This window comes from Camelus ferus, chromosome 33, assembly GCF_009834535.1.
Source record: "Camelus ferus isolate YT-003-E chromosome 33, BCGSAC_Cfer_1.0, whole genome shotgun sequence".
NCBI classification, from domain to species: Eukaryota; Metazoa; Chordata; class Mammalia; order Artiodactyla; family Camelidae; genus Camelus; species Camelus ferus.
Genome location: NC_045728.1, coordinates 288165 through 313507, shown reverse-complemented (window position 1 = coordinate 313507; position 25343 = coordinate 288165). Strand labels below are relative to the sequence as shown.

Sequence of the window (25343 nt, the reverse complement as noted above, 5' to 3'; positions counted from 1 at the left end):
GGGCTGGGCTGGGGAGTGGGGATGCGGACTCTGCTGGCTCTGTGTGGTGGGCAGGGTGTGGCTGCCAGCAGCAGAGCTGCATGTGAGCCACGGTGGGGACTCTGCTTCCCAAACCACATCTGGAGTCTCCTGCACAAACTGATGATCTTCGATAGGAGTCTGGGTGGAAGAGAGAGGCCTCCCAGGGGTGGGGATGGGCAGGGAAGAGCAGGTGTGAGGCTCCCAGCACCCCAGCGTTGGCATCGCGTGCTTAGCTAAAGAGGGGTCTGCCCTGGGGCAGTTGTGTGCAGCCACTGGGCCCTGGAGCTGAGCCGTCCTGTCCAGGCTCACCAGCTCTCCCAGAACTGCCTGAATGGGAATCATGGCAATGAGACAGAGATTGGACTCCGTGGGCAGGGCCAGCGCCGGGGAGTGTGGCAGGGCGCTGTGTGTAAAGGACTCCTGCAGGGACCCCCTCTGTAAGATTAATCCCCAGTTACTCTGCCACACACACCAGCTTGCACACGCACGGCTCTTTCCTGGGCAAGGACCTCCTGGGCCAGCCTGCTGTCCTCGACCTTACCTGTCAGATGACCCCAGCTTTTTGTCCAAGCCCCTCGGCAGGGAGCACCCTCCAGGCTTCTTTCAGGGTTTGTTGCCAGTGAGTGGCCCCACTCCTGTCTCTTTTGAAGACTCGTCAGCCCACCCTGTAAGTGCTGGAGGTCTCAGCCCCTCCCCGGCCCCCTCTTCCTTCGGTCCACACTCGTGCCGGAGGCCTCACCCTTGGGGCTGGTGACCAGCCTTCACCCCAGTTCTCTCCAACGTGGGCCGTGGTCTGAGCTCCAGGCACGCCAGCCGTCCCCAGCTGCAGCCCTGGTCAGCACACGCAGCCGCTAGGCTGGGTCTCAGGTCACTCTTGGCTCTTCCTACCCACGTCCAGAGTCCGACGGCTGCCCTATCCTCCCCTCATCCAACTCCACCGTCCCGGGCCTGGGTCACCAGTGGAAGCAAGTGACTCTTCCAAAAGGCTGGTTAGACTGAGTCCATCTCTGCTCCAAACCCTCCGACAGCCCCTCTCTTACAGGGCTGGTGTGTGCGGATGCCCCTGCTCCAGGGTCCGGCCACCCCCTCCTCTCCCAGTCGGCCGCCCCACAACGGCCTGTTTGCTGAACTCTCCCACTGGCAGGAGGTCCTCCTTCCTGGGCTGCTATGACCCTGGGCCCTGCATGTCTGCTGAGAGGTCACCTGGCTGGCCTGGGCAGGGGCCGGCGCCTCCCAGCTGCACGACCTTTCCTCCGCCCCCACTGTCTCCTTGAACAGATTGTGGCTGAAGCGCCCTGTTGTCCCTCTGTCTCCTCCCACGAGAAGGCAGCCCCGTGAAGGCAGTGCCTTGGTTTCCACTGCTCTGTCCTGGCTCCTGAAAGAGGTCCGTGGACCAGTGCAGCGGGATGGTTACATAAAGGAGAGAAAATAGGCAGGGCTGACGAGGGCTAGGACTGTTAAAAACCATATTTGACTTTTAATTTTGAAACAAATTAAATACAGTGGAATTAAAACATCAGATGGTGCAGCTGCGTGGGCTCCACACCCCCCACCTCTGTCCTTGGGACCCCCGGCCCGAGGGTTTGGAAACACACTGTAGTCATGGGCCCAATTCTGATTCACAACGAAGTCGCTCCCAACAAAGATGAACACTGCAGTCCACCTGGGTATAACTATAAATAAACACACATGCGGCTAAGAGAGGGTGTTAGGTGCAAACAGCTGGACTGGCATCAGAGAGAGAGAGAGAGGGAGAGACTAGCCCAGCTTGCTGTTCACTGCCAACCTCCTGAAAACGAGCCCTGGGTTTTGGCCAAGAAGGTGGCCCCAGCCCAGCCAAGCTGCCCTGCACTCGGGCTGGTCCTGGAAGCGAGGCAGCCAGGTGCCCAGAGTCAACTCACTCACAGACCGAGGCCCGTGCCCACGCCCTCCCCACCTCTCCCGCCACCTGCTTGGTCCCCAGGTGCTCCCACCTGGTGGCTCAGGGCTCTCAGGGAGGTGAGCCCGTCGAACGGTCTCATGACTACGGGGGTCGGGGGGCGGCGGAGTTAAACCCATTTCAAATAGTCAGCCAGTGCTGCTGTGTGACTGTTAGGTCCTGGACTGAGTCCCACCTGCCTGTGCACCCACGCACGCACACAGGGGTGGTTCTCAGGGGTCCTCAGACCCGTCCTGTGAGTTTCAGTGGAGTGGGGCTGTTAGCAGTTAAAAGTGAACACCCCCTCAGTAGGCTCAGGCCCTTCCTCTTCCTCCACTGGGAGGGAAATTGTGCTTCCAACCGTCAGGAGCGTGAGTGAGAGACCGGCGGAGGCCGGCCGGCCGGCCCATCGGGAAGCTGTGCACAGGCCCAGGGCCCAGAGCAGGGAGACAGGGGCCTCATCACCTGGGCCGAGGGCCGCATGCCGCACGTACTGTTCCTTCTTGGAGGTGGAGGGGGAGCTGGATGTGAGGCCAGCTTGCTCTATGTGACCCCCCACCGTTGAGGGAGAAGTGAGGTTTCCTCTCCCACTTTGTGTGTAAATTGCATGATTTCCAAAGTAGTGTGCACTCCGGCCTCCTGCCCTCAGTGTTCAGATCATCTCTGCCCCTTCCATGAACTCCTCCCGAATCCAAAGTCCCTCAGCAGGAGTTGTGGGGCTGCCCGGGCCCTCCTCCTTCCCTCACACCCGGGCCCCCTCGACCCCCTGTGGCCTGAAGTTCTGAGGGCTCTGGGGGCAGGGAGGGCTCCCACTTCCCCAGGCTCAGCCTAGGCAAGGGGCCTGGGGCCCACGTGGTCTTCATCCAGGTCAGCCCACATCCTGTGCTAGCTCAGGGTCCCACCTCCTTCCCTGTGCTGGAAGGAGCAGGCTTGAGGGACGAGGGTTGGGGAAGGGGGTCTACTCCCACCACGAGGTACGGGAAGGGGGAGCCCGTTGGCAGCCTGGCTCCCCTCACCCTGGGCTGGCTGCCTGCTGGGAGCAAGACAGTCTTATGCTCTGGAAACAGGAGCTGAGGAAAGCCAGACGGCTGTGTCTCCTCTGAGCAGCTCCAACTGATGCCGGGCCAGGGGCCGCTCTCCGTCTTCAGAAGTGCCTGGCCAGTCTGTGCCATGTGGTCGTGCGTGGGGCCGGGAGCAGGGATCGGGGGTGTGTTTGGGGGGTACTCTGCTGGACCGCCAGGTCCTTCACCTCCCTCCCAGCCCAGCATCGCTCCTGGGCTCAGGGCCCACGGTGTCTGCTCCAGCAGGCCCTGCCCTGGCGGGATGGAAGAGAACAACGGGTCTGGGGTTTCTGTGCTTTAGGGTCTCCGTCCTTTGTCCTGCCATCAGCTGGTCTCTCTGAAGGCCCCAGAGTAGGAAGGAGGGTGATGGTGATTCCTTAGGAGTTTGCCCCGGAGGGGCCACCAGCTGTGGGGAGAGGAGGTGGCCAGGACCGGGTCTGAGAAGGAGGCTCCTGTGAAGGGGAGGGAGGGAGGGTGAGGCGTGAGGGCCCCCTGGGGGGGCCACCCAGGGGGTCCGCAGAGCTCACCCCGGGGTCCCCATTGAGAGGCAGTGGGGGCAGGCGCTCCAGTGTCAGGGATGGGGCAGGGAGTGATGCTCTGTGCCAACCGCATCAGTGGCACCGACCAAGGTAATTTTCTAATTTCAGGGACAAGACAGGCAGAATGACACCCTGTGGTCCCCGTGGGCAGGCAGTTGCCAATGTCATACAAAGCTGCAGCTTGACTCCCGGCCAGAGGACAGATGTGTGTCCCACGGTCCAAGCTCCTGCCTCTGTGACAAGACCACAGGAAGCCCACACAAAATCCCCAGCTTGCCCATCACCTGGTACCATTCACTCCATTCAGCTTTTCTGAATGTTTCTTTACCCCTAAAGTGTAGATGGAGCCTGTGACCTACTTCGATAGAGGGTTTTAAAGAATGAAACAAAAGTAGCAACATGCATGCAGAACTCACAGTTCCAGAGACATGCCTGGTACCCCAGCAACCCATTGTGCAGATGAAGACATTGAGGCCCAGAGACAGAAAGGTCAGACAGTGAAAAGTGGCACCTGGGGGCCGAGCCCAGCTCTGGGGGCCATGCTTCCACCATGACTGAGGAGGAACCCACAGGAGACAGAGCCTGGGCGAGTCCACAGAGCAGAACTTGTGAGGAGGGAGCTGCGGACGGGCGGTGCCTGGATGGCCAGGCCTCCCAAGCAGCTGGTGGCAGAACGACCCAGCATGCAGGGTTGGTGGACTCCTGTTGCTCCCGCTGATGTCTGCCCCATGACCACCACTACTAAAGACAGAGGGGACAAGCCTCGGCAGATCTACTCTGCATCCAGACTTGGGTGGCCTGCCCTGTGTTACCTCCCTCACCCTACCTGTGTCCTGGGGCTCAGATCTCCACCGTGGGGTCAGTGAAGCCTTTTTTCCCCTCGTTCACCAGCACCGGCTTCTCTGTCCGAGTGTGCCATACCAGGATCTGTGTGTCCAGAGACACAAGAGGATATGGGGCGGGCCCTGACCTCGCCCTGCCACCGCCTGCTCCCTCCCTCCCACCACTGCAAGCATTCCCTGGCCCCTCCATCCTGCCCTTGTTCCCTCGGGGTTTCCTCCTTTGTTCTTTATTTCTACCCAGCCCTCATTCTCGCTGTTTGTACATAGGATGCATTCAAAATATCTGTGGGAAACAGAACGTCTACAGCTACAGAAACAGACAAACAGGCCCCAAGATTTCCTTTTGCTTCTCATCCTCTCCTCTGTTTCTCAATGGGTCTCTCCAGAGGGAGAGGGTTCCTCTGGGCCTTCAGCTCAGACAAGTGACATGACAGCCCAGGCCCTAGCCGGAGAAGTCCCAGCTAGAAGCGCTGTGTGTGTGTGTGTGTGTGTGTGCGCGCGTGCGTGTTCTTGAGTATGCACGCAGGTGTGTGGGAGTGTGCACACGTGTGTCCACGTATGTTCCTGTGCATGTGCGTGCACGTGTGTGCCCACATGCAGGTGTGTCTGGTGGGAGGTCATGGAGCCCAGCTGCTTCTTGTGAGAGACAGATGCAGTTCTGGGCTCTGCCCCGCTGGTCGCCCCTCCCTGCTTCCTCCTGCCCTCAGTGTGGCTGCCTGATGGGCAGTAACCTGCCCTCCTGGGAGGCCGGGTCTCCCAGGCCCTGTTCCCTTCTCCCTCCTCCGCAGGGAGGGTTGCCTGGGCCGGGAAGGCCTGCACGACTACTGTCAGCTCTGCCGAGGGTCTGACCTTGGTGCAGTTGGCTGCCTTGGGCTCCAGGTCGTTGAGCGTGACGAGTTCTCGGAGGAGGCTGCTTTCCTGGTAGCCTCCCTTCACGCCACGCAGCTTGAAGTAGGCCTGGCTCCGCTGCAGGATGAGCCTCAGGTTGACTGCAAATCCTGCCATGTCGATTGCAAATGGCCGGTGGGGGTCGAACACCGTCTTCCAGCCGACCACCTTCCCTGCCCCGTTGACCCGTGGGGCCTCGTACCGAAGGCCGCCGACAAAGGCGACGGGCCACACGGACACCCTCCTGGTGCTGCGCATCTACAGGGGAAGAGTGTCAGGGCGCCTGCGCTGCCAACCCGCGTGGAGCCCCTCCCGCGGAAGGCGAGTCGTCAGTGAACTGTGTGCGGCTGGGCCAGGGGCGCTAGCCCACCTCTCCACCCAGGTCACACTCCCCTTCTCGCGCGATCTGCTGCCTGCTTTGCCCCCTCCTGCAACACTTGTCTTCTCAGGTTAGAGTCTGAAATGACTCCTTCCCCTCCCCACTGCCCTGACTCCCAAACCACAGGACCCTCCGAGGGTCGACACAGAACCCCCGCCCCTGCAACCTGCAACCGGAAGCCCTCAGACAATGCCCCGAGGCCAGGGCTATGGTCTGGGAGTCCCAACGCCAACCCCCTTCCCTTCAGCCAGTTCTCCCAGGCTCCTGGGGCCCTGCAGGCTGCCCCTCCCAGGATTTCCCAGGTTTCCCTCGCGTGTGCGCGGCCCGCACCTCCTCGAAGAGTTCCAGGCTGTAGGTGTTGTCGTCGTCTGCGAAGTACACGACGCCCGGCTGGCTGGAGTTGCGCGGGAAGGTCTCGCGCAGCCAGCGCAGGGCCAAGTTGCGCTGCATGGTGCCCCGCGGGATGCGCGGGTCGCGTGCGTCTCCGCGCAGCTTGTAGTTGCGCGGCGTCTCCACGTGCAGATGCGTGTAGTTGAGGCCGGTGTCGCGCAGCAGGCGCGCAGTCAGCGGAGTGCGGCGGGGCGCGTCCTCCACCACCAGCCAGTGCAGGTTGGGCACGTGCAGCAGCGTGTTGGCCATGCGCGTCAGCTCCGCCTTCTGCACTGGGCGGCTGTAGGTGGGCGTCACCACGTGGATGGTGGGCAGCGTGTCAGACCAGGGCGGGGGCCGCGTGTACACGTACTCCGTGCGCACCACCTCCACAATGTCGCGGTCGGACATGCAGTACTCCCTGGGGTCTGTGCCGGGGGGGACCTCACGCCGGGAGTCACTGCCGTCATCTGCAGGTGGGCGGAAGAGAGCGGTGTGGGCTGGCTCAGGCTGCAGGTACCGCAGGGGCCCCAGCCCTGCCCTGCCACACCTCTCCTCTGCTCCTCCACCTGCCGCAGGGTTTGGAGTTGGGAGGGGGCAGGGAGGCTGGGGCTGAAGGTCAAGGCTGCCTGCCTGACATCCTTTCCCGGGTTTCTCCTAATTCTGACTGCTAGAGACACAGAAATGACCTCTTCCTCCTTCCCACATTTGACAGCTCGGTAGCTATTGAGGGCAGCTGGCCAAATCCCAAGCCTGTATCCTCGGTTCACAAATGTATTGGGTTTAACGTGACAGAGTGTTCTGCCCTTGCCACCCTATGCCCTCCTCATCTGGCCAGAGCCAGTGTGGGACTGCAGAGCCTGGGCACTGCCTCCCTCTGCTGCCGCGCCTGAGGGCGGTGTCAGAACCTTCTCGGACAAAGCTCACTGTGCCCTGGGGTCTAACATTACCCTGCCCGGGTTTTCACAAACCCTCGCGTTGGGGTTTCATAATCCAGCCTCTGAATCTTGGTGTGGAATTTGATATTTAACTGCTGCCTGTTGTTCTAGGGTGTCGCCCATAGTTGTCAAGAAAATTTTGTCCTGATCCTGTCCTTTCTGATTCTAGGTATCCCCACATTTGGGCAAAAGGACAGAGTGGAGGCCTGTCTTAGTTCTTCTGTGGTTTGGTGTCGGTCTCCTAACCTGCACTTTCTGGATACGCGCTTTCAACCATCTGGAACCCTACCTGTCCCTGCACCCAGCTGTGTACACCACGTGTCCCAAGGACCCCAGCAGGGACTTGGATGAAACCTGGTGGAGGCCTGGCCTCAGGTGAAACACTTGGAGGCATGGGGAGCCCCTCCTTCTGGCCCAGGCAGCTCTAATCACCAAGCCTTTCTTACATCCTGGACATCTTCCCTGTGGGCGAAGCATCAGTCCCACCACCAAGAGGAATCAGCACACTGGTACTCTCATCCCTAAGAGCCCTCCCTTCCTGTTTGGATGACTGGGCCCTCACTGCCCTCACAGCATCTCAGCAGGAGGTGGCAACGAGCAGAGGACAGACCTAGGATCCCAACACCTGGCTCAGACCCTGCCCAGCTCTGTCACGTACCAACCATATGGCCTTGAGCAGGGAGCTTCTGGTGCCTCAGTTTTACCAAATGCAAAAGGGAGCTGATAACAGTGTCTACCTTATCGAGTTACTACGGGGTTAAAGGGCTGGAACACTGCCCAGCAGGTCACTCTCAGCTCCTCTTGTATAGGAGGAGGGTGGTAAACAGCTCTATTCCCCGTGGCTTCTTGCAGCTACAGAAAGGATGGTGTGAGCGGTTACACCCAAGGAGGGAAGCGTGGTTCTGGAAGGATGCTGTGAACCAGCCGCTGCCACCTCTCTGCCCCAGTCCCATCATTAGCAGGTGGGGTCTGACGCTGGGCTCCAGAGGGGACACAGGTCCGGGCTCTCAGGGAGCTCAGACAGGCTGAAGGCACGACGGGACACATAGCGGCAGCCGGAACCCCGCCCCGGCCAGGGATGCGAGGCCCACGGGTGCAGATGCAGCAGGAAAATGAGCACAGATGCAGGGAGCAGAGGGGGCTTCCCGAAGCAGTTCTGGGTCAAGCTGCTAAGAGAACAATCTTGAGGAGAGGAGACTCTGACCAGGATATAAAGACGGGCAAATTCATCCCGCCCCGAGGGAAGTTTTGGTACCGAGGCTGGGGAACGAGACCGAGCCTCCCCTGCCTGCCTCTTTCCGCCACTGCAATCATCCCCTGGGTGGGTCTGTGCCCTGGGAGGCTGCCCGGGCCTCACAATGTGGCTGGGCAGGGCTTCTGCCACCTTTGAGCCCTACGGGCCTCCCTAACGTCTTTCAGTGCCGCTTTCGTTCGGTCTGCCTTGGCTGCTCTGGGGAGACAGGCGGCCAGTTCCCTGTCCTCAGGCAGGGACATCAGTGCTAAGCACAACAGCCCGACTTCTCTGACCCCAGAGCTCTGCCGAGAATGGAATCCACGTGGTGCTGTCTTCTGACATGTGGTAGTTATGGCCCCTCTGGAATGACAGGTTGCAGAATGACAAGCACCAAAGAGACATGTTGGAGTCAAGGAGAAAGGTCAGGGGCTCCAGGTGCCCAGCCTGGCAGAGGGCTCACAGCGACCTTCACCTTGGCTGCTCCTGGTGGAAGCCTTAGGACCCCCGGCTGAGTAAGACCCGACGTGTGATTCCATATCAGGAATCCAAACTGCTTCCTGGCCCCTGCCTGCCCCCAGATCACTCATTCCCAGGCCCACCCGGACCCTGCCCTGTCTCTGGGGTGGGCCGGGCATGCCCATGCCTCATCAGGCCCCCAGGTTCTCACACACATTTCAGTGGGAGAAGGGCTGCCCTGGAGGATGGTGTCTGCGTGTGGACGCAGGGGCGGAGGGTGTGGGACCGGAGACTGCGGGATGGGGGCAGGCCAGGTGAGGGCACATGCCCGGCCTTGGGGTGAAGGGAGCCCCCCGTGAGCGGGAAAAGGTCTGGCCTCAGAGCAAGAGAAGCCGGCTTTCCCACCCCTGCTCCAGGGACGGTCTGTACTTGGTAGGGCTGGATCAGGGCTTCCTGACCAGGAAGAAAGGGAGTAAACAGCACACTCTCCCTGGAAGGCTATGGCACAGCTGGGAATCCGCCCGCCCACCAGCCCCACCAGCCACTGAGTGCGCCCGGGGAGCGGGGACAGCATCTGGCCCCTGAGTCTCCGCATGTGTGGCAGCTTCTGTCAGGTCCCTGAAGCGGCCAAGACCCCCCCCCCCCCAGAGGAGGGTCGTTGGCCTGGCTCACCCTATGGCTCCCCAGCTGCCAGCAGCCTTGGCTTTGGTCACCCCCATCACCAAAGCCCATGAGCAGTGGGCCAGGGGCTCACCCTTGTGGGCGGCCAGCAAGGGCGCGATGGTGCTCTGGTGCCACACGGTGACCAGCAGCGTCCAGGGCAGCACAATGAGGACGATGGCGAGGACATCCCGTCTCTTCGGCATCTCCAAGGCTGGCTGGGTCCACAGCTCCTCGTTACCTGCACGATGGTGGTGGATGGTCCAAACACAGGGGAGAAAAGAACAAGAATGGGCCAGGCAGGCCGGGCGTGGGGGAGCGGGAGGCCGAATGCTGGCCAGCAGGCCTTACCGGTGCTCACAACCTACCCATTGCCGAAGCAGTTCTGCAGAGCCCCACCCGACTGGAGGCTGAGGAGTGTGTTGTCCAGGATGCAGTCAGGAACCCTGCAGGGTGGACACCTGCAAGACAGAGCAGAGGAGGATGGCCAGAGACCTGGGTGGGACAGGCCCCAGCAGGGCTGGCTGGCTGGGGATACAGAGCATTGAGTTTCCTGGGTGGATCCCGGCTTCTGCCTGCTAACCTTTGTCCCCACAGGCACAGGGCATGTGCTGCCCACTTGGAGTCAGCAGGGTGCAGATGCAGACACACCTGCCTGGGATCAAACCCCAGCTCATCTCTGTGTTCCAGGCTTCTCATCTATGAAATGGGCACCTTCAGCACCTCCTTCCCGGGGCTTCTGGGAATTAAACAATTTAACGCCCGTGGAGCCCGTGGGCCAGATATACTCAGTGAGCATCTGGAACACATGAGCGTCTGTGAATGCTGAATGCTGGTGCCCCCATGGTTGTTCCACAGCCTGGATTAAGGGGTTGGTGCTGGGCTGGGTCCTCTGAGGACCAATAAGAGGCATTTGGAGGATGGGTCCTGGGAGGGAACACTCTGCTCTTGTTGACGTTGGTGGGACATTCTCGAGAAGCCCCCCCCCCCCCCGTGGGTAAGACAGAGCCCAGGTCTTGCAGCTGGGTGTCAACGAGGAGACGAGGCCGGGTGGGTTGCCACGTGCTGGTCAGATGGCACTCAAGTGGCAGCAGCAGAGGCCCCAGGAGAGGGGCCCTGCATGGGGAGATTGCCCCCGTGCCCCGACCTGGCCTCCCACGTGACGGGAGGTGGGCGCTGAGCCTCCTGACGCCATGGAAACTGTCACATCCCATTTCCCACCTTCCTCATCACTTCTGCCCTGAGCACCATGCAAGGTGCAGCTGGGTCCACAGGGGCGACGGGAGGGGGACCACCCATCCCCAGCACGGCCAGGAGCTGGGCTGAGCAGGATTTGGGCCCCGGGTTTTGGAGGCAGTTTGTTTCCCTGTCCTTGTCTGGTCCTCATGCCTCGTGGAAGAACCATGTCATCTTTCAGTGACATGCACTGTGGTGTCCTGGGGTGGCCACCCTGCCCCCACCCCCCCTCAGCTCCACCTCCACAGTCTCTTTGGAGGCAGCTGGGGAGGCCCCCAGGTTAAGGTTACAGGCAGGGATGGTGGGGGCACAGAGAGCAGAGGAGAATAATCCTGAGGCGCGTGCTGGGTCTCCTTCAGACTCCCATGCCGTGGCCCCAGCAGGTGCTGGAGCCCAGGATCCCACCCCAGGATGCCAGTCTGGGTCTCCTGTGCTGAGTGAGCTCACGCTACACCCCTGCCGATCTCCCACCCGCCCCAGGCCAGACAGGCTGCAAAGGGGCTCTGTTTGGCTGGGCGTCTTAGGAGGAGAGGCCCTTCCAACAGGCCTGGCTGGGAGGTCTCCTCTGGTTCTGTGATCACCCTGGAGCTTTTCCAGGAGTCCTGGTCTTGGGGAGGGCACTACTTCAGGGTGGGAAAGCCACGGCAGGGTGAGCTTGGGGCTGTTCTGCACACACCCGGCCTGCCTGGTGCACTCAGGTGGCTGAGCTGGGGCAGCCTCCTGCTTCTGGCACTGGCTCCTCTGTGGGTGGTCTGGGCTGCGGTTTTAACAAGAACAGCTGTTTGGATGCACTCAGCACTTCAGTCCTCAGGACTCCTGAGCCGCAGGTGAGGACCTCTTCCCCGTTTCACCCGGGGCTTGCTGAGACGCGAGGGTCAGTGTCTCGTCCAAGTCACAGCACATGGTGGAGCCAGACCTGAGCTGCCAGACCCTTTAGGTCTGTGCTGCAGTCAGGAGCTCGGGAAGGGAGGTCAGGCCCCAGAGTGGGTCCCAGCACCTCCCCAGGGGGAGCAGGAGGGGGCCGGAGTGGACATGGGGGGATGGAGGCTGGGGCCGTGGAGGGAGGCTCTGATCCCATCCAGTCTGTCTGGTCAAAGCATCTATAAGAGGAGGGGGAGGGGGTGAGGCAGAAAAGCTCTAAAAATAAACTTAGCCATAAACCCAGTTGTGCATTAATTACTCTGGAAGCCATTACGGCCTGAAAACCCTATAACTTTAATGGAGACTATTATAAGCAAGCAGCAAAATTGTGGAGATAATTACCAGGAGGTTATTAAGCAGAGCAGGGAGGGCTCCAGCCTTGGGGGAAGCCAGCTAGCCAGCAGGGGGCGGGTCTATGGGAACTGGGGCCTGGGTCCTGGGGTGGGGGTGGAAGCTGTACCTACCCCCACCCCAGACCTAGAGGCCTAAGTCTGAGATGGGGTAGCTGCTCCTAACCCTAACCCTGAAGTAGGGGCTGCCTGCCTGTAGGTAGGGCTGGTGCCTCTGCAGACCCCGCCCTCGGTGGGCTTGGGCAAAGGGGGTGAGGCAAAGACAGAGGAGAGCTGGGTCACACTCAGAGGGGGGAGGGGCGTGGCACAGAGAACAGATGTTTGAGGGAGGCTCCTGCAGGCTAGAGTGAGTAGGGGCTCGTGTCTGCTACGGCCGCGACTCCCCGCCCTCCACCGCGGCTCGTGTCTGTGTCCATCCTCCGCCGCCATCGTCCTGTGCCCCTCAGCAAGTACAGATGGGGGCCCTTCCGCCCCTGGGCACCTCCCAGGGCCTCGACTGGACACAGATCAGGGCTGTAGAGAGGGGCATGTGAGCCCAGTGGGCCGGGGGCCGGCCCTTCATGGGGGCTCGGGGCCCCTGCTTGTCCTCCTCAGCCCCTGCCCTCATCTCCAAAAGTAGGGCTGGACTGGGATCACCCTGGTGAAGTCTCAGTTCTGTTCCGTTAGCAACTTGGGGTTCGGACAGTGAGGGCTGTGAGGATGGAGAAATGTCCTGTGTGACAAAACGGGGGTCGGGGTCCATCAAGGCCAGAGTCAGAGCAAGAGGCCGCAACATGGCTCTCCAAGGAGCTCGGTCATGGTTTAAGGGCCAGTGAGCCCTGGAGGTGGGCCACGTCTGGGAAGACCTATGAGTTTCAGAGTGTCCTGGGACCTAGATCAGGGGCTCTGATGGGTCCGAGGCTGGGCTGGAGCCAGTCAGGCTGGACAGGAGGGGCGAGGCTGGGGAGGCAAAGCCAGGTGAGGTCGGCTTGAAGGCTGGACGGTCCCACACGTGCAGGGAGGCATCTTCCCGCGGAGGAAGCTTGTTTAAGTCTCAGCATCGGTGGTGGGTGGGGCTCTGGGTTAGGTTCCAGGGACAATGCGGAGGCACGGGAGATGGACAGGCGGCCTTCCAGCAGTGATCAGCCCTCAGGGAGGGGCTTCACATGGCCCTCTCTTGGGGGAGGTGCTGCAGAGACGGCATGTGTGCACCTGTGTGTGTGTGTGTGTGTGTGTGTGTGTGTGTGTGTGTGTGAGCGTCGAGTCTGTTACACACAGACCACCCAACCCCACATCTCTGGAGTGGGACAGTGGCTGGCTGGCTGGCCAAGGAGGCCGTGGGGTGAAGACTCCTTCCAGGTGACACATACAAGCCACACGTGTCAGCTCAGGAGAAGCAAGGACTGAAGCGCCCAGAGTTGGATGGACGGTGGTCCCCGATGACCGCGCAGTGCAACCCAACACTCCTCCTGGCCAGTGCAGCTCCGCCCTCTTTGGAAGCAGGCTTCAGCCTTTCCCGGGAGCTCACTGCCCTCTGGGAGTGGGAGGGCCGGGCGCTGTGCCTGCAGCCTGACCTCTCCAGAGTGACAAGACCTGGGGATGCTTTGGGACGCTCAGTGAACAACCCAGTGCCATATCCTTGAGGAGTTTCCTGACATTTCCCGCCAATCTTCATCTAATTTGGAGAAGTTTTTTCCCAGGCTCACCTCATGGAATCGAGAGCATTCCACTTAGTTTTCATAGAAACGTCACATTCTTTTCTTTCCAGCTCACAGTTCATGGTGTGTCACATTCTGTGACAATGAGAACAAGCAGGACCGTCACAAACAGGCTGGGAACAAATATTACAGATGCTCGGGAAGGATGCGGCTCACTGGCCACCAGAGGGGACCCCAGGCTCCCACTGGCCTGGGTACCATTTAGTGCACGGACAGAATAAAGGACATTGGTCTTACAGGGATGGAGGAGAGCCCCGGCTGTGCCCGCGAGGAAAGAAGCCGTCCTCGTCTTCCAGGAGCCCAAGCCCCCCTGGGCCTGGGAGGGATGCGGGTCAGGGGGCCGGGGCTGCAGAAGGCAGGGGAGGGGCAAGGTTGACAGAAGCTGGGGCCCCGCGAGGGGAGGGTTGACCCTGCCCAGAGATCTGTGGGAGCCCTAATGGGATCAGGGGACGAGTACTGATTCTGCTGCTGCTGCTCAGGAGAGCCAGGACACCAGAGCTATTCAGCTCCGGTCCAGCCAGTCCACACTCCATTAGCCGGCCCCAGAGCCCTGGCCCCCGGCCCCCATCCCCGCCCTGCCTGACAGGACACGAGTGGCCTCTCCACCCGCTGTCCTCGCCCTGGAGCAGGTCCCACAGCTCACTCCACTCTCAGGAGGGAAGTGAGGTCCTGGACGGCCGTGCTGTTGGAGCAGGTGAGGTTCAGTTTTCATGATGCCCAGCCCTTTGGTCTCCACTGAAGGCTGAGAGGCAGGCAGGGGGCTTCATCCCCATTGTACATATGAGGAAATTGTGGCTTGGCAGGGCCCAAGGTCTGGGAGTTAGCGGAGCTGCTCACACCAGGTGCCTGTGCATGCTGCCTCCCGCCTGCAGGCCCAGGACAGGCTCCCAGCTCACTGGGACGGCCCTGCCCTGCCCACCCTGGTCAGCTGAGGGCCCAGGAAGGGGCTCCCCCACAGTTTCATGGTACAGGCTGCTGGGGAGGGAAGGCCAGGCCCTGGGGGCTCTGCGTCCTGCCATGACCTGGCCACCTTTGGCCTTCACTTCAGAAGGCCTGGCAGGAAGGGCAGTGTGGACTCTGTGCCTCGCCCCACCTTGTCGCCTCTCCCCAGGAGACCAAACCCTGGGCGGGGGCAGCAGGGAAGGCCAGCTCCACTTGGGCCTGGTGTTAAACCCCACATGACAGCTTTGGTTTCTTCCAGCCGAGCAGAGTCAGAAAATACACTTCACTTTTTGCATGTTTGGGGCAGTTCCCTTGTTTGCTTTCTGGTTTTTCAGAAATAGCCTTTGGATTAGGTTTGGACTCTGACTCGCTGAAGACTGAAAACAGGTTTGGACTGCGTGTTAACATCCGGTTCACTGTGGAATCTGAACAGATCGAAAACTTCAGTGTCATCCAGGCTCTGCCGTGCGGCCACACCCACCACTCCCTGCGGCCTCTCCCGTTTCCCTTCCACCTCTGCCCACGGCTGTGTGACCCACATCCAGTACAGCGCCTTCCCTCCCTGCAGGGCTCCCGAGAGCTCTGGAACCCACCAGACCTGCCCTTGTCCATCCAGATGGTGACTTCCCCTCCCACCCAGGGTCTGGGCCAGCCCCAGGGGCACAGGTTGAGTCCAGATGCCCAGAGAGCAAGCCAGGCCCAGCCTCAGCCGCAAGCACCCCCTTACTTCCCTCATTTCCCTCCTCAGATTGGCCTCTGACCCCTGCTGTTGCCTCTGCCATGGCCCAGCGTGGGGCCTGCATGTCCCTGTGTTTTATCATGCCCCACTCCCTCTCCCCACTGCCCTCTTGATGCTGTCTGACTTGGCCTGTAAGCCTGGTGAAGGCACCAGAGGCGCCTGCTGCCTGTCCTCCTGGACGTGGAATTTGCCATTCATCCTGAGAGCTCCTGAGGCTGCCTCCCTGCCTGACCCCTCACAAACCAAAGAGCTCCTGAGTGACCTCACAGTGCTGCAGCCCACGTCTTCACACACGTGTGCATGCATGTGTGTGTGCATGCATGTGTGTGTGCATGCACGTGTGTGTGCGTGGCCAACGCCCGGTCTGAACGAGTGCATGTGTGTCCGTGGGCGTGTGTGCACACCCTCGGCTTCTGAGCCTGGCTGGAGCCCTCCTGTGATTGGGTCTCCACTTGATGGAAGACCAGCTCAAGAGCAGACCGAGGGCGGGTCCCCTGTGCCTGAGTCACAAGCTCGGGGAGCAGAGGGGCTCAATCCACAGCTCCCAGGACCGTCTCCCCACCGCCTCCATCTCCTGGCTGCACCCCGCCACTGGGGACAGGCCAAGCAGAACTGGCAGCGGGTCACCCTAGCACAGATTGAGATTCTGCCCAGACAAGGTCCTGCCTGGTTCCAATACAATGATAGCAAAATGCCCTTGAACACGCTGACCTTTCCTGCCATGGGCCCATCTCTGCCTCTCTGGGTCTCCCCTGTGGATGGGGGTCAAGGAGACCCCAGCTGCCCCCCAGCTCCCAGAGTCCCGGGTGCCCGGGAGGTGGGGGATTGGGGGCCCAGTGGGTGCCCCTTCAGCAGCCCACCTGGTACCTCTGCTGGGAGTGCTCTCCCCAACTTGCTCCTGCCCCACCTTTGGGGACTGTCACATGGGCTGGGCACTGCGTACATGCAGTTGGCACTGGACAGTCAGGGGAGCAACCAGAGGCCCAAATCAGACGCCTAGGACTCAGCACAGAGGTGTCTGCACCACCTCCCACCCGACAGCCCCCGGGCTGGGAAGGGCAGTGGAGAGACACCGCAGTTAGCACACTGCCCTATGGTTGGTCTGGCATCAAACGACCCCCAGCCTGACAACGAAACACATCCACATGGTGGGACACAACCTGAGGGGAAGAGAGTCCTGACACCTGTTAGCACGTGGGACCCCAGAGGATGCTGCACTCAGGGAGAGGCAGCGCAGCAGGACCAACCCTGTGTGACCCACTCACAGAGATGTGTAAGTGGTCAGACCTCTGTAGACAGAGAGCGGAAGGGCAGGTGCCCGGGCTGGGGGCTGGGAGCTAGGTCGGGGGTAGTTTAACGAATACAGAGTTCCCCGTTCGCAGAAAGAAAAGGTTCTGGAGGTGGATGGTTAAGATCACTGAATGATGAATGTTCTTAACAGCACTGCACACTTAAGAGCAGTTAAGATGCTACATTTTAATTTTGTTGTGCTGTTGTTCTAACCACAAAAAAAGAACCTGCCATCCAGAAGGTCTGGGTAGATGGGTCAGACACACCTGGACATTGAAGGAGGGGCACAGGAGGCCTTCCCTGCAGCAGGGCTGGGTGGGCACCTGTGTGTTGTCCCAGTGCGTGCAGCTCCCTGCTGGCTGTTGCTTGGCAGGGTAACCGCCAGGAAACACGCACAGGGCATGGCTGTGGGAAGCCCCCAGAGGCTCCAGATGAGTTGTTAGGAATGAGCAGGACAGGACGTGGACAGATGATGTGTGCGTGTACACACACACATGCACACATGCATGCCTGTACATACTTAAACACACATGCACTCATGCACATGCACACACAGGGCAGCCCACTGTGTCCCCAGTCCTCGGGCGTGGAGGGAGGTGGTGGACATCGGGAGCAAGTGGGACACTTGTTCCCAGAGCGAGATTTACAGGAGGGAGAGGAAGTTAACATCGACAGGTGATGAGGTAGGTGAGTAATACTTCAGCTTTAGTTCAGAGCTTTTTGACAGAAAAAGAAGAGAAACACGTGATCAGAGTCTGTACAGCAAGTTGAGCTCAACTGCCCAGGAGCCGAGCGTGGGTCCCGCCTGGGCACGAAGGGGCGAGGCACTCAGTACACGCATGGACGCCCCTGGAAGGAGGTGCTCCAGGTGGCCTGGTGTGGCCTGCTCCACTGGCCGCACCCTTCCAGAAACTGCATCTCCAGGGACGCAGCCCTGACACCTCTGAGTCTGCACTTACCTCCCAGCGTGCTGGACAGTGGTGGGGATGGGCTGAGGATGGCCTAGATTTGCTCGGGCTGAGAAGCCCACCCTAGAAAGACCCCAGTCAGCTAATGGGGACCCAAGGCTTTGGGTCTGGTCTGAGCAGAGCCGGCACCCCAAACCCTCTCGAGCCATTGCGGGCCCAACGGCTCACCCCACCTGATTTCCAGGCTGACCTCATTCCTTCGGCCAGAGCATGCGTGAACATACCATGCAGACTGATGATTCACTGGTTTAATTAAAGTTTCACATGTATTTTTAATGTGTCGCCTGTGGTCTGAACCAGCTGACCTTCCCTGGGGCCCTGTCAAGGCAGTTTAGGTCTGTCCTCTGGGGTCAGCTGTCATGAGGGGGACAGAGGAGGCCTGTGCCGGCGGGTGGGTGGAAGGGGCCTGGGGGTCCAGTGTGGGTCTCCTATCCTGAGCCTGGGGAGCTGCTCCTGCCACCCCATTGCTCGTCTCTGTCCTGCACAACATGGGGGGGCCTGAGAGCGGGAGGGCTAGGCTCTGAGGACTTAGGCCACCATCTGGGACAAGGCACCAAAGTGCTGTGTGACCTGAAACAGGAATGGAACCTCTCTGGGCACTGGCTTCCTCATTGGTAGAAAGGAGGAAACAGCCTAGAGCCACAGAATCCGCCCCTTTCCCAGTCTGGGCCAGACCACCTGTGGGTCCACGGCTAGCTCGTAGCTGCAGATGCTCCCCAGACCCATTTACTCTTCTCTCTGCCTTCGCGGCCAGTGGGCTCCCTTGCTCCTGCCTCCTGCTCCAGGGACGTCTGTAAAGGAGAGCTTTCCGGGGTCAGCAGCACAGTCTGGGAGGAAAGCTCACATGCTTCATGCCCCTCCCATTGTAGATGAAGAGACAGAGGCTCCCGAGATTCTGTCCCTTGGTGAGTGGCTGACACACCTGGTGCTGGGACCGGCTCAGCCAGGTGACCTCTAAATCCTGTCTGCCCAAGGCCCCCCTCCCTCTGCTGGGCTCTCCTTCCCTCAAGACCAGGGGCGGTAGCCCAGGCGGAGCCCTCAGGCCCTCACCCAGCAAGATGCTGATGGCCGGGACCTTATTTGCTCCATTTATTTTTTATTTCTATTTATTTAATTTTTGAGGGGGGGGAATTAGGTTTACTTATTAAATTATTTTTTTAATGGAGGTACTGGGGATTGAACCCATGACCTCATGCACCTCCTTTTATTTTGAACGCGTGGGGGCTCCAGAAATGGTCTTTGGTGGGAGTGGTGCCACTAAACGGAATCTCAGGTGTGCCCACTTCCCCCATGCGTGTGGCATCGTTCGTGTGCAAAGACGGACACCCCCCGTCCTCTGTCCTGGGGAGAGCGAAGCAGGCCCACCCACCGGCCTCATGCCTGTCGCAGGTGAGGAGACAGGCTCAGAGGGGTCAGAGATGGAAGCAAGGCCATGCGCCGGTTCCACAAGGGTTCGCTATGTGAAACGTTAACTGAACGAACAATAAAAAATTGCAAAGCAAAGCACTTGCTACTCCTCTTCTGAGTGGTTAATGTGATTAACCGTAACACTCAGTCCTGCCTCACAGACATCCTGCTATCGTCCTCGTTTAGAGATGAGGAATGTGAGGCACAGAGAGGTTAAGTACTGGCCTTAGGACACACAGCTGTGGCGGCAGAGCAGGGATCTGAGTCCAGCAGTTGGGCTCCGTGCTCGCAGCACCTGGCTGAGCCCTCTGTGCAGAGTCTAGGGCAGCATTTGCCAGGAGAACTCTGTGATGCAGGGAATGTGATGGCTACTAGACACATGTGCTACTGAGCTGAGATGTGGCTGGTGTGGCTGGGGGACAGCCCACCTGGGAGGAAGAGCAGCCCACCCCATTCCAGCATTGGGCTCAGGCTTCTGAGTGATGGTTACATGAACAGCCCAGAGTCTTGAGCATAAAGGGACTCATGGCCTCAGAGCCCAGATTGTTCGACTGCTTCATGCAGAAGAGAACGAGATGGAGGGAAGTGAGGCAGAGAGGACCGCCTGTGCCCAGCCTCACACAGCAGTCGGCGAGCATCCGCAGACCAGGGCCAGCTGCAGGTTGGGTCCACTCCTGGTACCCACGGCCAAGCCTGCCGTCTCTACACCCCTGCTCCCCTCCTTCCCGAAGCAACTGTAATGGCTTGAAGAGAGAAACCCGGTCCACGAGTCTAAAACTGCAGGCAAGTTTTATCCCCAAGCCCATCCAGATCCTGGTGGCCCAGACACTCTCCACTTTGGGCTTATTGCTGGCGAAGCCCTAAGCCCTGCCAAGCACTTGGCTGGGAGGCCGCTGCTCTGTTATTGCTGGTGTGTTCAGGGAGTGCAGACTCATTTTAATATTGGCTGGAGCTAAACCTCATTAGAAAAGTAAATTTGCTATAGCTGCAAAAGAGAAAAAAAAAAAAAAAAGCAACCCACACAGTCCTTTCTTCCAAAGCTAAATAGAAATCCTGATCTGACTCTGACGCTTCAGTTCCCGGCGTGGCCCACAGCCTGGAACACAGTAGGTGCTCAGTGAACGAGCACGAAGTGGGGGTTTGGAGCCATCTCCATCCACCTCGCCATCCTTCAGCACAGACACCAAGAGGCCACCGGGTTGGAGCTCTCATCAGTTGCATGGATTTTTTTGGACAACCATTGGCTGGTAAGTGGAAGGACCACATTGCTACTGATCAGACATGGAAACGGTATTGCTGCCATGATGGGTAAGGGGGCACCGGGAAACAGGCACTGCCAGGCAGAGAAGGCCCAGAGTCTGGAGGCATGGGAGATAGGAGAGATGGCAACCCCAGTGTGACTGGCTCCAGGTTGGCCACAGAATGGCTACTCCAAATTCCAGAGCCACTCAGAAGACATGCGGAAGTGAGCAAATTCCAGACACTACGGTGACATCCACCTAGAACTCTACCACAAACAGCCTGGTACAGAGGGCTCCTGGATTCACAGGCCTTCAGGGAGCCAGGGCTTAGAGGGCTCAGCTTCCCCCACAGTCCACCAGCTGGTCATGGAGGGCCTGAGGCGGCCCCGCCTGGCTGAGCCCGTGCCCTACCCCGTGCTCAGCGGGGCCCCCAGAGGCCTTCCGGCTGGAGACCTGAGGCTGCAGCAGGAGGTTTTCCTTCTCCTTATCTCCAGGTGTCGGGTGCCCCCAGCCCACTGTACCCAGGGCTGGGGGTGGGGCAGGCCCCAGGAGGTAGGGGAGCCCTCAGCACAGGGGCTGGTTCCCGGCCACGTCTCCCTGAGGGTCCCGGTCTCACAGGCGGTCCCCCTTCTGCCTTCGGGCCTCCCTCCGAACCCCACATTCATGCGAGCCTTGGGAAGAACCTTCCTAGGAGACTGTGCCCCTGCTTCACCCAGGGTTGGGAAACTCGGGAAGGAAGCCGGCTGCCGCCCCCACTTCCCGCCCCACTGGGCTCCCTGCTGGCTGCTCTGTGAGCCTGCTTCTGTCCCTTCTGTCCCTTTGTCTGTTGTCTCTCGCAGCTGCTCTGCCTGCCTGACTCTCAGATTCTCTTTTCCCGAGCCCTGCTTCCCTTCCCCTCCAGTTCTCAGCCGAGGGGAGCTCTCAGGCACCTCTGTGCCAGCTCCTCCTGCAGCCAAGCTGAACCAACACGCCCAGATCCTAGGGCTTGGCTCCAGGTCAGCTCACCCTGCGACAACTCTCACACTTGCAGGGCTCCTGCTCTGTCTCCCCCTCGGTGCTCACGACCAGGGGTGTACAGTGACCTGGTCCCCTCACCCCTCGCCCCTGCCCCTCAGAACTGCGGTGGGAAAACCCAGGTGGGTCCAGAGGCCCGAGGGAGGGGACTGGGCTGGCCCTGCCAGCATCTTCCTCTGAAGCTCCTGGTCTCTGCCTGTGCCCCTCAGTGATTCACCTGCCTCACACTCTGGGGACTAGCCAGTGCCTGTTCAGCCAGAGACCTACATGCACATATTCAGCCCAGCGCCCGTGGGCCTCTAATGTGCCTGAACACACAGGGATGCCCAGGTGTCCAAGGGCCTGGGACAGAATGGGCACGGCAAGCCACTCGGCACCACTGCTGAATGGGGCCCAAATCCATCAGCCCTCCCCATTCCGTACTCCCGGCAAGCCTTTCTGCTCCCACCCAAAGGGGCAGAGGGGAATGGCACGCAGCTCCAGAACCTTAGGGGTTGCTGGGGATGGACTGAGCACAGTGCACAATCTCTTTGAGGGTCTCACGGGAGGGAAGGGGACTTGAAGTTTGGTCCAGTAAAGCCAGTAATGGCCCCCAGCTGTGCAGGTTTGGGAGGAAATATGTCCGTCTCTGTGGTGGCCACTGACAGAGGTAGGGAGACACAAGGCACAGAGCAAAAATTTCAGAAAACCTCAAGCCATGTTCCTGTGAAGCCACACGCTGCACAACCCCAGTACCTTATGAAGCTGTGTCCCCATTTCCACACAAATGCACACAATAGTGTCACAGGCTATGCACTAAGACATCCCTACCCAGTCCTGTGAAGCAGTACAAGCCACAAAACCCACACTCAAGTCCAAACAGGCACCCCACCCAGACTGGTTCCCACGCAGGTGTAGCTGCCCTTGCCCCCGTCCCCCTCCAGGCACGGGGCTGACAATGGTCAGCAAGGCCGGCTTCAGAGTCCAGTGCATCAGAAATCCCTGGAGTCCCTCAGCCCCAGCTTCTGCAAGAATCCATGCAGACAGTGCCAGCTGAGACTAGGCCTGGCCAGAGAAGGGGAAGGGGAGACTGGACAAGGTCTTGTGTGTGTGTGTGTCTCTTGACCTCAGCGCTTGGTCCCAAGCTGTCACCTCCTTCCTTGGCACCGCTGGATGCCATGGCCTCTTTCTTCCTTCTTTCCTGCCTCACGTCTCAGCTCCTTCTCAGAAGTTATGGGCTCTGACTTGGGAGGGATCAGGACCCCATGCTGGAGCCCCAGTGCAGCTGGTAGAGGGTGAATGGGGTCGTGCTTCCCTCCTCCCTCTACACTGAACATCCTAAGGACCCTGGGACACCTGGCCACCTCATAGCCCCTCAGCATCCCCGGCAGAGCTGCGGAGACTTAACTCGCCGGTGGCTGCAGCCTCAGAGCGGTTGAGGACAACGCTGGGGAGCCCGTGTAGCGGGTGCTGGCCCCTGAGGCCCGGGCCCCCAGGAACCACCTGCTGAGGTGGGGAGGGACCAGCAAGCTGAGAGCAGGCTAGCTGTTGGGAGCTGCTGAGAACCAGCTCCCCACTCCACGCCGCCCAAGGAGGGCGGGCATCGCCCAGGTTTTGTTTCAAGGCCCCTCGGCCCCAGTCCGGTTCCCGGCGGCTCTCCAGCTGCCCCGCTGCTCGCACAGCCACACACACGCACACAAGCACACACACGCAACACACAGGCGCGCGCACACGCGCCCAGGAGGACATGGCGCGGGTACTGATGCGGACGCATAAAGGGGCTCTGTGCGCGGCGGCGGGGGGGCACTGACCTGCGGCGGCGAGTCCAGATCATTCCCGGTGAGGTCCATCGCGGGCGGCAGCCCCTACGCCCCGGCCCCGGCACCCCCAGGCTGCTGGACCCGGCCGCGCGCGCCTCCGTCCCAGGGGGCTCTCGGGCTGCGGGCCCCCGGGGGCCCCTTCATAGCCGCTAGGTCCGCGCCGTCCGCCCGCCGCCCCGGCCCGGCCTGGCCTTTCTGCGCTTAGCTCAGGAAGGGGCGTGGGGAGGGGAGCCGGGCAGAGAGGCCGGAGGCGCGGAGGGGAGTGGGGCGGGCGGGCCCCGGGAGCGCAGAGCGGAGGCGCGGGGGCCGGGGCGCACGGCCGGAGCCCAGCCGACTGGGCCGGCGCAGAGTCCCCTCGGCAGCGGCGGATGCGCCCCGGCCGCCGCGGCTGTGACAGCGCAGCCGGCCCCGCCCCCGCCCCCGCCCCCACCCCAAGCGAGCGCCAGCTGCCGGCGGGACCCGCGCGGCTGATGGTCGGTACCAACCTCGCCCGCTGAGGCGGGGGCGCGGAGGGAAGGGACCCCCGGATTGGTATCACCCCCGCGCCCTCCCCGGCGGAGGCGGCCCTGGAGCTGCAAGCTGGAGCCGGGGCTGCGGGCGGAGCGACATCTCTGGGCCTTGCTCTCTGGAGTTAAAGCCCCCCACCCCCACCCCGCCTCCATCCCAGCGGCTCCTGGCGCCCGGCTTGGCAGGCTTTCTCAAAGGGTGATTGTTTCCGGGCCGGGCAGTTGAGGGGCGGTTCTCTGGGACCGAGAGGCAGAGCCAGGAGCTGGGAGGGTGCCGCTCCCCCTTGGCTTCAAGAACCCGGAGAGGGAGATGGCTGGTGGGGCAACTGGTACCTGCCAGGATACCAGGGTGCCTGTTGGGTGGAGATGGGTGTCTCAGGCTCCGGCCTACAGGGGGGCCGCACCTGTCAGCACTGCTGCTTTCCGAAGGCCTGCCAAGCTGCTGTGTGTCCTTCTGGACATCCCCACTCCCCCTCACCCCAGTGCACTGGACATTCCAAAGAAAAGGCAGCCGGCAGCGTGGGGGCTAGAGAAAGGCTGGAAAGGGAGCAGAGGGGAGCAGCGGGACCAGCAGGCTGCGCAGGAATTTCCCAGGGCTCCTTGGGCAAAGAAGCCCCTGCATGTTTCCTGCCTGTATGTGCTGGGTGGGCGGGAGGATGTGCAACCAGTGAGTCCTGGGTGTACACACGTGTGTGCATGTGTGTATGGGGTGCAGATGTAGCCGTGACACGCAGTCATCTATGGGGACACTTCTAAATGCTCTTTTATCAAGTTGCCAGAGACTTACAGGCTATCCAACATATGTTTTTAGGGTTTGCATCCCTGGCTGATCCTCCTACTAGACACCTGTTGTCAGGGCCACACTGTGTCCGCCTCACAGCCCCAGAAGGCAGCTCCAGTAGGTGGGTTCTGACCTTAGAGGGACTAGAGGATGTCAGTGCTTCTAGTAGCTCAGACTCTCCCATCAGGTCTGAGGACTCCTTCCCTCACGTGGTGATGACTCTAGACCCACTGTCGGTGTTGCTGGATCAAAGTGGCACCACCAGGCAGTGTGTTTCTATGTACTGTGGACCCATTTCCCATCACCCTCTCTGCCCTGCTCAGTATGCAGCCCTACTCCTTCTGAGTATGTGTGGTGGGGGGATCAGGTGGGACCAGGGGCTTCAGAATCAGCTACTTTGTTCAAGACCTTGAGGTGAGGAAGGGGTCCCACCATGCACACCACCTCAGGGACACATGAAAATATAACTAATTATGCTTCTAAGGACAACTGTCCCTCCCTCTCACCGCTTCTTTTGTCCCTGTGTTTAACAGCCTTCTTTGCCATCAAGGAAGTTCTGCCAAATCTAACCTGAGTATGTCCTGCTGCAGTGCAGGATCCTGTCCTCATTCTGTTAAAGAGGCAAGAATTACAGCGAGTCCTGCTCTGCTTTTTCCTCCCCTGTTTCGACAATCCTTGCTCCTTGAGACTCTGCTGAGAGAACCTTTCTGATTCCGAGTTCTCCTTGCCTCCACATTGACTGGAGAGGGGAGGGCTGCCCAGATGAGCCCAGAAGAGGGGCCTGGCCACCACTTTGCTTGAGTACAAACTGCCTCCCTCCCCAGAAACCCCCCAGAGCCCCTCCAGGTCCCTCACCTCATTTTACAAGCAGGGAGATGGAGGCCCCCAGGGGGCTCACCTGTGTGGGAGCACAAACTTGGCTTATCAAACTTTGATACTGTAAAAATTGCTTTTACCAAATCATATTCTCACCTTTATGTATTCTCATCTTTATGTAAGGGCAAAAGAAATGTATAATCAAAACCAATGCTTTCTATATTTGTCATTATACTGCTACCTCAAAGCAAAATGTCTGAGAGCACAAAAGACTAAACTCTCAATACCAGTCACCACCTCATCTAGGGAACTTAGCTTAGTTGCCTTGAAG

The 25343-nt window shown here is 60.2% G+C and overlaps 1 protein-coding gene across 4 annotated transcripts; it reads right to left on the bottom strand.

Moving 5' to 3' along the window:
• Positions 1 to 1473: 1473 nt before the first annotated feature.
• B3GAT1 (beta-1,3-glucuronyltransferase 1) lies at positions 1474 to 23280 on the bottom strand. Of its 4 annotated transcripts, XM_032472333.1 has the most exons (8): positions 22901 to 23280; positions 13498 to 13584; positions 9674 to 9766; positions 9400 to 9546; positions 5979 to 6487; positions 5231 to 5527; positions 4366 to 4466; positions 1474 to 3452 (listed from the first exon to the last, which is right to left on the bottom strand). In XM_032472333.1, the coding sequence occupies exons 3-7, from the start codon at positions 9675 to 9677 to the stop codon at positions 4380 to 4382; spliced, it is 1044 nt and encodes a 347-aa protein (XP_032328224.1). In that variant the 5' UTR covers positions 9678 to 9766; positions 13498 to 13584; positions 22901 to 23280; the 3' UTR covers positions 1474 to 3452; positions 4366 to 4379. The 4 variants fall into 4 exon arrangements, with proteins under 4 accessions (XP_032328224.1, XP_032328221.1, XP_032328222.1 ...); XM_032472330.1 differs by having other exon boundaries at positions 9674 to 13584; XM_032472331.1 differs by having other exon boundaries at positions 1474 to 3406; positions 9674 to 13584.
• Between the last annotated feature and the right edge of the window lie 2063 nt (positions 23281 to 25343).

Excerpts from the sequence above, each read along its gene's own strand:
- B3GAT1 (XM_032472330.1), bottom strand. The coding sequence starts at position 10,004 with ATGAGAAGCCTGGAACACAGAGATGAGCTGGGGTTTGATCCCAGGCAG. Across the intron at positions 9,547-9,673 it reads CAGAACTGCTTCGGCAATGG|GTAACGAGGAGCTGTGGACC; the intron begins GTAGGTTGTGAG and ends ACCATCGTGCAG. Across the intron at positions 4,467-5,230 it reads AGGCAGCCAACTGCACCAAG|ATCCTGGTATGGCACACTCG; the intron begins GTCAGACCCTCG and ends CTGGACACACAG.